The sequence below is a fragment of the Fonsecaea multimorphosa genome (genome assembly GCF_000836435.1).
Source record: "Fonsecaea multimorphosa CBS 102226 unplaced genomic scaffold supercont1.1, whole genome shotgun sequence".
In the NCBI taxonomy this organism is placed as follows: domain Eukaryota; kingdom Fungi; phylum Ascomycota; class Eurotiomycetes; order Chaetothyriales; family Herpotrichiellaceae; genus Fonsecaea; species Fonsecaea multimorphosa.
Genome location: NW_015971635.1, coordinates 1,454,350 through 1,466,892, shown reverse-complemented (window position 1 = coordinate 1,466,892; position 12,543 = coordinate 1,454,350). Strand labels below are relative to the sequence as shown.

General features: G+C 52.3%; 4 protein-coding genes across 4 annotated transcripts; 3 read left to right on the top strand and 1 right to left on the bottom strand.

Moving 5' to 3' along the window:
* Positions 1 to 506: 506 nt before the first annotated feature.
* Z520_00551 (uncharacterized protein) lies at positions 507 to 3,634 on the top strand (the record flags this gene model as incomplete). The annotated part of the gene is made up of 7 exons (XM_016771072.1): positions 507 to 662; positions 713 to 1,144; positions 1,214 to 1,893; positions 1,946 to 2,246; positions 2,298 to 2,392; positions 2,515 to 2,981; positions 3,039 to 3,634. 7 exons carry the CDS (start codon positions 507 to 509, stop codon positions 3,632 to 3,634), a joined length of 2,727 nt encoding a protein of 908 aa, XP_016637982.1.
* A 2,286-nt stretch (positions 3,635 to 5,920) lies between these two features.
* On the top strand, positions 5,921 to 7,622 carry Z520_00550 (uncharacterized protein; the record flags this gene model as incomplete). The annotated part of the gene is made up of 2 exons (XM_016771071.1): positions 5,921 to 6,332; positions 6,388 to 7,622. The coding sequence occupies 2 exons, from the start codon at positions 5,921 to 5,923 to the stop codon at positions 7,620 to 7,622; spliced, it is 1,647 nt and encodes a 548-aa protein (XP_016637981.1).
* Positions 7,623 to 8,219: 597 nt separating this feature from the next.
* Positions 8,220 to 9,587, bottom strand: Z520_00549 (uncharacterized protein; the record flags this gene model as incomplete). The annotated part of the gene is made up of 1 exon (XM_016771070.1): positions 8,220 to 9,587. One exon carries the CDS (start codon positions 9,585 to 9,587, stop codon positions 8,220 to 8,222), a length of 1,368 nt encoding a protein of 455 aa, XP_016637980.1.
* Positions 9,588 to 10,791: 1,204 nt separating this feature from the next.
* Z520_00548 (uncharacterized protein) lies at positions 10,792 to 11,691 on the top strand (the record flags this gene model as incomplete). Its single annotated transcript, XM_016771069.1, has 4 exons — positions 10,792 to 10,926; positions 10,985 to 11,260; positions 11,313 to 11,582; positions 11,641 to 11,691. 4 exons carry the CDS (start codon positions 10,792 to 10,794, stop codon positions 11,689 to 11,691), a joined length of 732 nt encoding a protein of 243 aa, XP_016637979.1.
* Positions 11,692 to 12,543: the final 852 nt, after the last annotated feature.

Below are 12,543 nucleotides of genomic sequence, written 5' to 3'. Positions count from 1 at the left end.
TTCGGGGGGGTTGGACACGCTAAGGTGGATCTCAGACCTGTACCTGGCAGTACCTGCAGTAGGAACACATCCAATCATTCCTTATATATAAGATTTGCCCCACTCAACTGTTGTCCAAGTGGAACCCTTTACGTTCAACGGCTGAAGCTACGGACTACCGGTACATGCCCAGATGCCCCCGGCCATGCCTTTGAAATCAGACAATGCGGGACGCGACCATGGTCGAAGGCGAGCAGAACCTTGGAATCTTGCATACGGACAAAGTGCGTAACTTGCATGCGGGAACTTGGAAGTCTACGCTTCGCGTTCAGGGGTCTCCTTGGACGGTGGCTAGCACGGGAGATAGCGAAAAGCCACCGTCTTTTTCTGTAAACAAATCTAAATCTTCTCAGTTCTTCTGTAGTTCATCGTTCTTGTTTTTTTTTTGACAGGTCTCGGTGCAAACTCGACGTGGCAGGCTGATGTAGAGACCCAAGCTTGAACTTTGCTTCTACCAACAACATCCGATGGCTTCACTGTCGGAGGCGGGTGCCTCTACGCCTCTGGCGAGACCTCAATATCTGCATTTTTCCCAGCCCAACTCTTCAGGAGTGTCCGTGTCGAGTCACCAGAGCAGGCGCCTGGAAAAAGGCAACTTCGATGAAGCACTGAGGCTCAGAACGGTAAGACCTTTCGGAAAATGCTAGGAAAAGCCGAGCTAATCGAGTCTTAGATGACAAAGTTCCTCTATGGAAAAGGTGTTGCCAATGCTTGGTTCGATGTCAACCTGCCGAAAAGGCCACTCGGTGTCCTCCTGCGTCAATCCAATGGCACCTACAGTGTAGAGCCGCAGGACCTCTCCGAGACGCTCGTCCGCACGGTTGCAAAACTGGGCGTTCAGGCAGCTTTTGCCATTGCTACGGATTCCACAGAGGCCATCTTCGATGTCATTGGTGAAGAAGATCATGGAATCATGCTTGGAAGTGGCCTGGATCTCCAAGTCGTCGACTGCATGGCCAACCTCATGCGAATTGGGCTTGCTCAGGCGCGAAGATTTCCCTACGCGGCATTGATCAGAAGCGAGAGAATTCTTCTAGTATGGCATGACGAGGCTGACAAGGTGTTGCAACAAGCGGTCGCCACGGAAGAGGAATTGATGAAGCTGGTGAGTTCCGACAACCGAGACTGGGGTGTATGTTGTCTGCCAGCCAGAAGGGTGCTGACTGAACATTAGATATGGGGGGCTGAACCTTTCAACGCCGCCCATACCACATCGAGAGCTTTGACTGCGAGTTCTCTAAGCGTGTGGGACAAATCGAAGAGGGACAGATTCACAACCGAAGTCATAGAGGTTTCAGACCTGGAAGAACAAGAGCTCGAAAAAGAATCCCTCGACCGCCCAGTAAGGCTTTATGGCGCTATGATCATGGCCTGTTCGATATTCTTCCTGGTCTTCCTTATCTTCGGCTACACCACATCTCATCTCGTCCTCGAGATGCTGACAGACGGCGATAAAATGCGGTTCATCTGGATTGTCTTCGAGCCACTAACCCTAATCGTGGCTATGTTCTTCTCTCTGTCTCTGATGACTTATGCCTTCCAGCTTTTTGGACCCATCACTGGCCTTTTCACCAACACACGATTCTTCTCAGCCAACAAACCAAACCTCCAGCAAGCGTATGATCAAGGATTCGTTCCTCCACGAGTCACAATACAAATGGCTGTTTACAAGGAGTCGCTGGAGCTGGTCGTTATGCCAACGGTCCGAAGTCTGATGGCTGCAGTCTCAGACTATGAGTTGAAAGGAGGAAAAGCCAATATTTTCATCACCGATGATGGCCTCGGGTACCTCCTTCATAACGACCCTGCTGCCGCACAAGCTCGTATCGACTGGTACGAAGCCAACAACATTGGGTAGGCGTCACACACAGTTGTCTAGCAACTCCTTTACTGACTTTCATCACAGCTGGGTAGCCCGACCAATGAACGGCGAGAACGGATACTTTCGTACCGGGCGATTCAAGAAAGCCTCGAATTCGAACTTCTGCATGAATTTTGCCAACAAGGTCGAGCGAACTCTCACAAGACTCGTGCAAGATCACTGCCAAGCCAGAGATGGAAGCCCAGTCTACATCGACCCGGCGGAAGAGGAAGTTCTCTATCACCAAGCTTTGACCGAAGAACTGGCCAAAGATAGTCGAGTGAAAGCCGCTGGAAACATCCGTATAGGTGAAGTCATCCTGATGTGTGATTCCGATACTCGTGTTGTAAGTTCATGGACACCCTGGTGGCGAGTATTGAGCTGACGTCCCTCAAAGCCTAGAGACTGTTTGATCAATGGAGCGGCAGAAATGTTCCTTTCGCCAGAAGTCGCTATTGTTCAGCACCATACGTCTGTCTATCAAGTTTCAGGGTCGGTGTTGCTTCCCCCTGCCTCCTCCAAGTTCAGTCTCAGCTGGTCGTGACTGTCCAACCTAAGCCCCCCCGGATCTTGTCGTTGATAAGACACTGTGCTGACTTGAATGCGATTTGTAGCGACTTCTTCGAGAACGGTGCTACTTATTTTGCCAAAATGTGTTATGCGCAGATTCGGTTCCAAGTCAGCAATGGTGAATGCGCCCCCTTCGTCGGCCACAACGCTTTCGTGCGCTGGAAAGCGCTCCAAGACGTCGGAATAGACACAGGTGATCCGAACTATGTCATGTACTGGTCTGAATATCACATCTCCGAGGATTTCAACATGAGCATTCGACTTCAAAGCGCCAACTGGGTCACGCGATACGCTTCCTATCATCAGGACGAGTTCAAGGAGCAAGTCTCTCTTACGATATACGATGAGATCAGTCGATGGGAAAGATACTCTTACGGCGACAGTGAACTCTTGTTCAATCCCATATGGACGTGGCTGTGGAGATCGCCTTTTACAAAACTTTTCAGGAAATTTTTGTTTTGCGACATGCATTGGTCTTCAAAGCTCAGCATTATATCGTACATGACTTCATGTGAGTATTGCCACTTGCGGATAGTGGACTTGACGAGCTGACACCCTTGTCTCACAGATTATGCCATCGGCAGTGGCTTCTTCTACACTATTGCCAACTATGTTCTGGTTGGCCTTTACTGGAATGACCTGGACAAATTTTACACCACGTCATGGTCCATCTTTCTCTCCGTGGTCTTGGTGTTCTGGATCCTCAGCAACGTCGCCCTAGCCATTATGCGAGCCCGTATCGGCGAACGATCATTCTTTAGTTCGCTCTGGGAAAATTTCAGGTGGCAGCCGATGTACTGCTTCTACTTCTACGGCCTCAGCTTCCACGTCAACAAAGCTTTGATCGCCCACATCGTCGGGTACGAAATGACCTGGGAGATGACCAAGAAGGAAGTCGAGAATTCGAACTTCTTCAAGGAGATCCCAAAGATCGTGAGCAAGTTCAAATACATGTATCTTGTCATGATACCACTCGCTGGTGGCGTGATATACATGGCGTTCTTTGCACCGCTGGCATGGAGGATTACACAACCTGTGGCGATCGTACCAATGGCTCTGATGATTGTGTGCCATTGCAGCTTACCTTTCGTCCTCAATCCGCACATTGTCAGCGCTGTCGATCAGTATGCTGTTGACGACAAAAGCAATATTGAGAAGGTATGAAGGGTTATAATGAACATGTCGAATTTCAAAAAAGCGAATGGGTACCAAATTTTGGCAGTACAAGTTTATTTCAGCGAATTTCATACTTCAACAGAAGGGCATTACACGAATTGCGGTTTACATACGAGGTACTCGGTACACATACAGGATATACGAACTCGGGTACAACTAGATGGCGACATCCAAACCTAATTTTGCGAAAGGTACATAGACAACAAGAAAATATATCAAGGTCATAATAAGGCTTTCGCATCAGTCCTTTCTATAACCTCCACCCTACGTCCGGTGCTCACACGAAGGGCGCTGATCTACCGCGAATGTTTTGAGATCGTGTCGGGCCCCTCATTGAGCCAGACCAGACGGGGACGGTCAGCTTTTCAGAAGATGTCACGAAAGCATCGAAATGATCCGGCAGAGAAATCTGTCAAGCGATGGGGGTTTTAGCCTGGCCTCCAGCCAGGGCAAGGCCCCTGCCGGGAACTCTCCCAGGCAGAACACAGTGAAGTCGGTGCCTCTTTGCAGCAGATTCCTTTCGACCGTCGTCAGTGATCAAGTTCCCTGGACCGCTGGAACAGGAGTATGAGAGATCTCATTGTGCTGCCACTTTTCGAACTTCCTCACGGTTGGATCTGCCGCGAAACGCTGACATCTTCGCCGGCGAGCGTCCTTGCTCCTCACACTACCTACGCTCTCCTCAACATCATCATATATCCTACGGCGGAAGCTCATTTATCGTGCCGTATATCAATAGACCGGCCAACGAATGACGTTGACCACAGCGGGTACTAGGAAGACTGCTGAATTGTGCCACCAGGACGGGCAGAGCTGTTCTGTTCTGTGTCGGCATATGCGCACAGCAAGTGTGTTCTTGCTCGCATAACGTGGCTAATCCTCTTTGGCTATGCGGACGGGGGAGATGTTATTGCAGAAATTGACCATGTTGAGAGATGCCCAGATGCGATGTGTCTGAAAGGGAAAGAGCAGAAAGGAGGGGAATGCTGCAACTTAGAAACTCGGTGCAAAGATTGAGCGCCTATGGAGGCCACTCAAGCCAGGAACTTCGCCGGCTAATGGGTCCCGAACTACCGCCCTGGATGGGACCTAGAGAATCCACTTTGCGACAGTGTCTCCCCCGGGCCCAGGACCTGCCTCTACGGCGCTTAACTGGCCTTGTCCCTTGGCTCAAGACCGCCTGCTGCTTCCAATGCGATGGCACCAGCCAGTCGCGGCTGCGCAGCTGTCAACTTTGCTCACCGTCGTGCTCAATTGTGTATTTCACCCTCTGCAACCATGTCGACAGTGTGCATCAATGGTCAGCGCTCTCGCTGTGGATCGCCCACGCCTCTGTCGCAGTTCACAGGGTGGAGCACTGCTATTTCTTGTATAGATCTCTCACTCGCAATATCTCCCTTCCCTCAATTGACCTTTTCACCTTTGATTCATCTGGATCTTTTTGGCTCCTGCTTCCCTGAGATAGATGTCTTCATGCCTTCGAAAGGATCGATCTCCATGAACGAGCTCGCGTCTGCAATCCAATCCACCCCATGCCTGTTCTCTATCCCTTTGAAGGATGTTCGGGAGAATTGGCGGGTCGACATCACAACTTGAGCACCTACCGTCGAGCCTTACCAGAAGCGCCTGGGTTGGCTGTTTGAACCATCGAGACCTGTCGCCAGCCATCTTTCCCATTGAGTCCGTACCGTGCAGGAGGTGGTCTCAGTCGGCTGTCAAAATGGCCTGTTGCTGTGCGCATCTGGTGTGGCCAGCTCACCCATTTTCCAACACATTTCCCTTACCAGATCATTGGAGACAGATGAGGTCCTGATCAAACATTTCTTTAATCACAACATGTCAAAGGAACTTGGCCGGCGCGATAATCTATTCAATTGCCACTGAGAGCCTGCTATTCCTTGCCAACCACGTCCCTGCTATCGTTGGCAGACGTGCTTTGGAGCTCACCGAGAGCTTATGGGATCACCAATCTCAAAGCATAACCACAGGATGTACGGACAGGGGTGAAAGGGTTTGTCAACACAAAGGATGGAAACATACCTCACCGTCCGCCAAGTCTTCCATGCCAAATGGTACAGCCTCACTTTCCGACCTAAAGGAGGCAAGGCAGCAAAACAGTCTCCAAGGGTGCGGCAAGGAATGAAAGGACCTTTGTTACCTAGGTACTCTAAAGATACCTGCGGTCTTCGTCACTCGCTCCTCACCTGGGAAACTTCCTTCTCCTTACAAGCTATCTATCTGATAAGTACAACCCAGCAACTCGTCGTCACGGCTATGGCCGGAGAAACCAGCTCTCTCTTCCTCCATTCTTCTCCGCTGCCTCATCTGACAAGAAGCCCCGATGACGAAGTCCCGGTCTTGGTTCAGAGAGCGCAGGGTGTGAAAGCTCTGGACCCGGCATTTGACACCTTTCTGGTTTCTTACAATCACGCTTTTTTGGATGTCTTCAACCGCCAGGTGGAACTGATCAAATCACGTTCGCAGGCGTTCGAAGATGGCCATGTTACGGTCTTCGACAAGACACTGCTAATTCTCACCGAGAATGGAGCAAACTTAAACAACCCCGCTGCTATCAGGTTCTACTGCAAAGAATATCTGAACATCGACATCGGAAGTCGTGACGATGCCCAGGAATTGACACAAAAACTCCAGCAGACCGTGCTAGTGCCAGAGACCTTACAACAGGGTAAGTCTAACCCAACTTCGGCCAGTGACTTCTGATCTGATTAACCCGCGTTCAGAACTGTCCTCAGGTAAGACGAGCCTAGTTCCGAAAGATGCTGGGGACAAGCGTCCACGACTGTTACCTGTCGATCCAAATCTGCGCAAAGACATGGAACCCCGATTGGCAGTTTTGTGGTCTGTCTATGAAACTGCTCGAGCAGAATATCTCGCTGTGATCGACAAGGACGACAATGACATGGCAGTCAAGAGAGCCAAATTCCTTCGTGACACGGCCGAAAACATCCTCCTCTACCTCGAGAACAGGGTTGCTGATCCCCTGATGATTGCGGAGCTCGAAGGGACATTCAAACATGCTAAGGACACGGCGGTCTGCTTGACTGGCGGCAAGAAGCGCAAATTCGATCCATCGGAAATGGACCAGGTCAAAGGAACGCCGCGCGGGCCAAGCCTGCCGTTCAGGAAGAAAGAGAAAAATCGCGCAAGGGTAGGTAGCGATACAGGCGGTCAAAAGTATTACCATCATCTGGATATCTTGAGTGGTTATGCTGGTGAGATGGCGAGCTCTTACGGATGGGCCAGCTCTGATCTTCCCACCGCACACGGCCACCCTCCTCGGGCTAGATACTCAGACACATACCCATACAATGACCGCGACTCGCACCGTCTGGGATATGCTGCCGCGCCGGGCAGAGATCATCCACACAGCTTTTACAATGACGATCAAGAGTACGTCTCGGGGTGTGGCCCATTGAGTGCTGCCGTTTCCCGCGGTCGCCAGAATCGTCGTCTCAGCGGCTCCCGTACCAGAGACTCAGCGGACGAACGAGGAACCCCGGCTAGCTCCGATTATCAGGACATCACGGAAGGCGCGCGCGGAAAGAGCCTCAACCCGTCGCCACCGAGATCATCGTCTCCAAAGCGCCACCACCGACGACAAGACCGCATAAGGGACGGGAGCCCCCGACGACGCTCCATATCATCACCCGCAAACGACCGAGGAGGAGGAACCGACCGAGCATACTCGCGCGATCGTAGCCGTCGACGCTCGAGGTCGCCGGTGAATGACCGAGGTGGATGCATCGACCGAGCATACCCCCTTGGTCGACGATACGAGCAGGAGCGCGCCCGCGACAGACCCCACCCTGACGACAGGCTTAACAACAGGGGCCGTCCGAAGATTCCCATGTTAGGACGTGGGCACAGCTCGGTCCCCTACGGCTATGGCAACTACAGGATGGTGGACTCGTATGTGCCCAGTCGCGTTCGGAGTCGCGGGCGGCATGTCCCCTGATAGTCTGAGATGGTGCGTGAGTGAGTGACCGAGCGAGTGAGTCGGTGGAGGACGCACCAGACTGGACGAAGACACTTGAAGAAGGAATCGAGCAATAGTGACAGGGAAGAAACACACACACATGAATGATTAGGTGTCCAAGCGCGGGTGTCCTGGCGCCGAATTTTGCAATGGGCTGGACTTCCATGTTCCGATGAGAGAATTCATGTATTAAAGTCTTGCAAACCATGTACCAACATCGTGGATACGAAAGAAGGGTCCAAGTCCATGAGCTCGGAATGATTAGACATAGTTCAAGTCTTGCGGTGCGCTGCGATCAACTAACATGGCAACATAAACGATGGAACTCGTGCAGCAACTCTCCTCCCCAGATATCGTCATCTGCTTCTCCCAGAATTGTCGTCCCACTCCCTATTCCCAGCCTCTGTCTCTGCTTTTCGAAACACATGGTAGTCATAGTCGTGCGTGTTCTTTTTTCTCATCGTTTAAAACCCCACCGGTATTAGAAGGTGCAGGTTTGTACATTGAACATTCTCGGATGACTCATCCTTTGTATGGCTTTGAGATGCTCGGCCTCGAGAGGCAGGCGCACCATCCTCAAGTCTGGCTGAAGATCTCCGCACTCTGCAAGCAATTCCCACGATCGTTGACGCGTCCTGAGCCTCGAGGGTATCCGGTTCCTTGCCGAAGTTGAAAACCAGCCACGGTTGGCGTGTGAGGTAGAGGCGTGTTCGTAGCTAACATCAACATGACGGAGTCCTCGAGCGAGCTGGTATCCACGATCCGGCCACCATGTGTCTCGGCAAAGGACAATGTGGATGTGCGGGATCGTCGACGACGGAAAATCAGGGAGAGAGAAGGCTGCACCTGGGTCTCGCCAGACTCGGATTTATTGGTGCTTGAATGTGTGGGAGGAGAATCATCGAGGCGGGCTCTAGCGAGGGCTTTGCGGACAGTGTGTCGGAAGCCGCTGCGTGTGCTGGATGGGGGGTGGGTGTAGTCATGATGCTGCTGTCTTTCTGCGTCGTCTCCCATGACGTACGATTCTCTTACATTTTGATTCTCCTGTTCGGTTTCTGGGTGTTCAATGATGATTTGGGGCATGCTGTGAAAGGACTGCAGGTTAGCAGGGTCGGTCTGAGCATAGAATCGTGACTGGGAGAGCTTGGGTAATCCAATTCCAGCCACGATTCCGGCGTCAGAAACTCTGCGATTCTGTAACTCCCAGACAGGAGGGAGTACGATTGGTGTGTTCAGGACCTCGTCGAGAGACTGATAGGCGCGCTCGCGGTAGGTTGGGCGGCACGTAGGGCAGATTTTGAAGTTACAGGGTTGCATGTAAGGCAGCCTAGCGTGCGGTGGGAGGTTCGCCGGGTTAGATGGCTTCGGTCGGGGAGCAGGAGGAGGGACTGATGGCTCGGACATCCAGACTTTCTGCAACTCTTTCCAATCGTAGGCCGCCTTTATTTCTTCATCGAGCTCGACGGAGGAATTGGTGGAGAAAGTAGTGCTCTGGGGCAGAGTGGACAGGGTTCTGTCACCGTCGCTGGAAGTGGTCGAAACGGTAGTGACAGTAGAGGCCGTCGCAGGTCTTCTCTCGTCTGGCCCAAGCTGGGGGAGGACAAGATCCTTGTCCCCTTCCTTCTGCTCAATCAGTTTCTTGACCTCTTGCCCTGGATATTGACCGTCTCCAATGGCCTTAACGATGGAACTGCTCAGAGGATGAGTAGTGACATGCCGATCGAGTGGTCGGCCTCTTGGGAGGATTGGGTCGTCGATGAGATCGGATTCGGGCAAAAAACCGCCAGTGTCCTGGGTGCAGCGATAGAGCCAGCCGATGTTGGGATGCTTATGGCATAGCGAGCACTTGAAGGAGCCATAGGGATCATAGAGACGGGTCATGGTCATATGGGTACACGGATTGCGTCTCTCAGGACCGAGGACTGTCCTGCGCAGGAGAGGCATGGCGGCAGACGGAGGGGGGGGGCAATTGAAGGCGCTGGGCTGCATCACATTGGAACAACAGGCAGGTCAACAAGTTTGAGAAGTGGAGTGAATGGAGGGGACTGGGGGGACGCAGGGAGATGAGAGACTCGGAGTGAAGGATTGAAGTCAACGAAGGACGAGATAGCAGGAAGGAGCACCTCATGATCATCTGGGTACCTTTCCACCACCCTCTCGTGCCTTATAGCAGAGCTCATGTCTCTCTTTACAAGGTCTGTTCATCCTCGCAATTACCTTTGATCAATGCAGCAGACAAAGCTTCATCTTGTCATGGATAGTGCGTCACTCTTTACGCGTTTGTCCGTTTGTCTGCATGCCGGATTCCGGTCTCTTCTCAAGGCTACGGTAGCCATGTCACCGCCGATACAATCCATACAGGTGCTGGGTATTTCAATCACGTCTTGACCGTGTATGTGGTTAGGAAGTGAGAGAGCTCTAAAGAGTCACTGAGACTTCAGCTCTTCCGGGCCACCCTCAGCGTCGTGTTTATTTCTTGGCAGCGCGGGCGACGCTGAATGGTGGACTTGGGGCTCGATAGAGTTGATAGAGTTGGTTGGCTTTGGCTCGGTTGGCGCGTTTGTGGCATCGAGATTGCCAGCTCATTCTCCTCATGCTCCCTGCCCCGTAAGGGCCTAGGCAGTGTAGGCACGAGTATTGCCTCGTACCTCGTACTGCCCCCGGCTGCCCCCAGCTGCCTGCGCTGTCCGTCTCCCTCTCCCGCTCCCTCTCCCCTTTGACTCCCTCCTCCTCGGCCTGCCCATCTTAGAGAAACTCGACAGACGCGTTGACACCTCGTTCATCTCCCTCTCCCTCTCCCGTCGACTCATTGTATCATCCCAGACCACCCCCCAATCCATACTCCCGCTCGCAGTCATTGCTCATTCATCCTCATAGTCATCATCTCGGTAAGTGTCGCTCTCCCTCTCTCTTTTCGTGTCTCCATAGGTCACGTCTTGCAGTCCCCACCACAGTCCGTGACCCGTGGCAGCGCCTCGGCACCAGGGTTACGTCTTTTGTCAACAACCCTTCCTGTCAGCGCTGATTGCGTCGATTTCTGTCCCGCATTCTATCTTTCTTCTCCTCGACCGCGAGTCTACTGACACCGTCTATTGCAGCTTTTGTTCTTTCCCTTCCCGAGTCTGAAGTTTTCTGAGTGCGCGCCGCCATGTCCGTCAAATTCGAGCAAGAGCAGGTCCGAACAACGTCGGCGCCTTTCGCGCCCGGTGGTCGCGATGAGACCACCGCCCACAAGATTGGCGAGGCCTTGACTGGTGGAAAGCAACAGACAGGTTATCTGGCGGTCCGAACCCCTTCTCACACCCTTCCCGTTGAATGCGACACTCATTGTTGCGCTCCAGGCATACCTAAGACAGCTTCAATCGAATCCGCTGCGCACCAAGATGCTGACCTCCGGCACATTATCCGCATTGCAAGAGTTGCTGGCTTCATGGCTCGCCCACGATAAGAGCAAGCATGGTCACTATTTCTCCTCCAGAATCCCCAAGATGGCCGCCTATGGCGCATTTATCAGTGCTCCCATGGGTCACGTTCTTATCGGAATGCTCCAATGGGTTTTTGCTGGCCGCACCAGCTTGAGGGCAAAGATTCTTCAGATCTTGACCAGCAACTTAGTGGTATGTCAACAGCCCTAAAGCAACGTTCAGTGTCTTACCGCTTTCAATCTAGATTGCTCCCATCCAAAACACTGTCTACCTCGCCTCCATGGCCATCATTGCTGGTGCCCGCACCTGGCACCAAGTCCGCGCCACCATCCGCGCCGGCTTTTGGCCCGTTATGCGCGTCAGCTGGATTACCTCTCCGCTGGCTTTGGCATTCGCCCAGAAATTCCTCCCTGAGCAGACTTGGGTGCCATTTTTCAATGTCGTGGCTTTCTGCATCGGCACCTACATTAACACTCACACGAAGAAGAAGAGACTTGCTGCTTTGAGGAAGAAGGTAGGTTTTTCTCTCGCTATATCTGTACTGTTTGACATGTGACTAACGGGGCGTGTAGCATTACGGTGATGGACGAAGCTCTTCGGGACGTCCAGACGAGCGATACTAGAGGTAATGCTGCTGAGTGAAGGTCATCTGGCTCATGCAACCAGCTCAAGTTGTTGAAAGAGAACGTTGCACGGCCTTGCGTCAGTCGAACCTGTTATATGCCAAGGGAGACGTGTTGAAGTGACGAGGGTTCGAATCGAAGTGAGCTAAATTTGGCATTGGGTCCAGGATTGTCTCTGCAGTGGAGAGCTCGCACAATACAGGCCATCTCATGGGAAACTTAGGGTTGTCGGCCATCTGTACGTTCCAGTGATCGAGTCGAAGGTTTTGCCGCAGCATCATCTGAGGGAGTTGTAATGCTTTTTCGAGGCACCTCTTGCGCGTGTGCCAGTGTTCCTCGTTTCGTCCATGTCGCATGTCGAATGTAAAAAGAACGGACTCTGGTTCCCAGGGCTTTCTAGTGACATAGTACTCGGTATCATCTCTGCAACTATGAAGAGCCAGGTTGATTTAACGTCCATGTTGGGTGAACTCCCTCCCTTGGAATATTGCGATCTTCATTTGTCGTGGTCGTCTTTTCTAGCCACCTAGGTACATCATCCTGTCACCACCATATTACATGACTCCAGCTTGGGTGCCCAATTGAGCGCGTGTCCCTTTCTCTTACAGTATTAGTCCAACCACCTGAGGTCCCTGCCTACAATACCTGAAAATCCAAAGGTATGGAGGGTATGGTATCTATCGGGAGCGTCACCGAGGTCCTTGTCTCTCGGGCACCTCTTGCAATCGGCCGACCACATTTACATGCCCTAGAGGTCGACTCATGGCAGTGGCTGTAGCAATGGCAGCTGGGCTTGCTTCCGCGCTGGAACTATTTATGTGTGCGCTTGAGTCTCCAATGGGGATGCAGTTG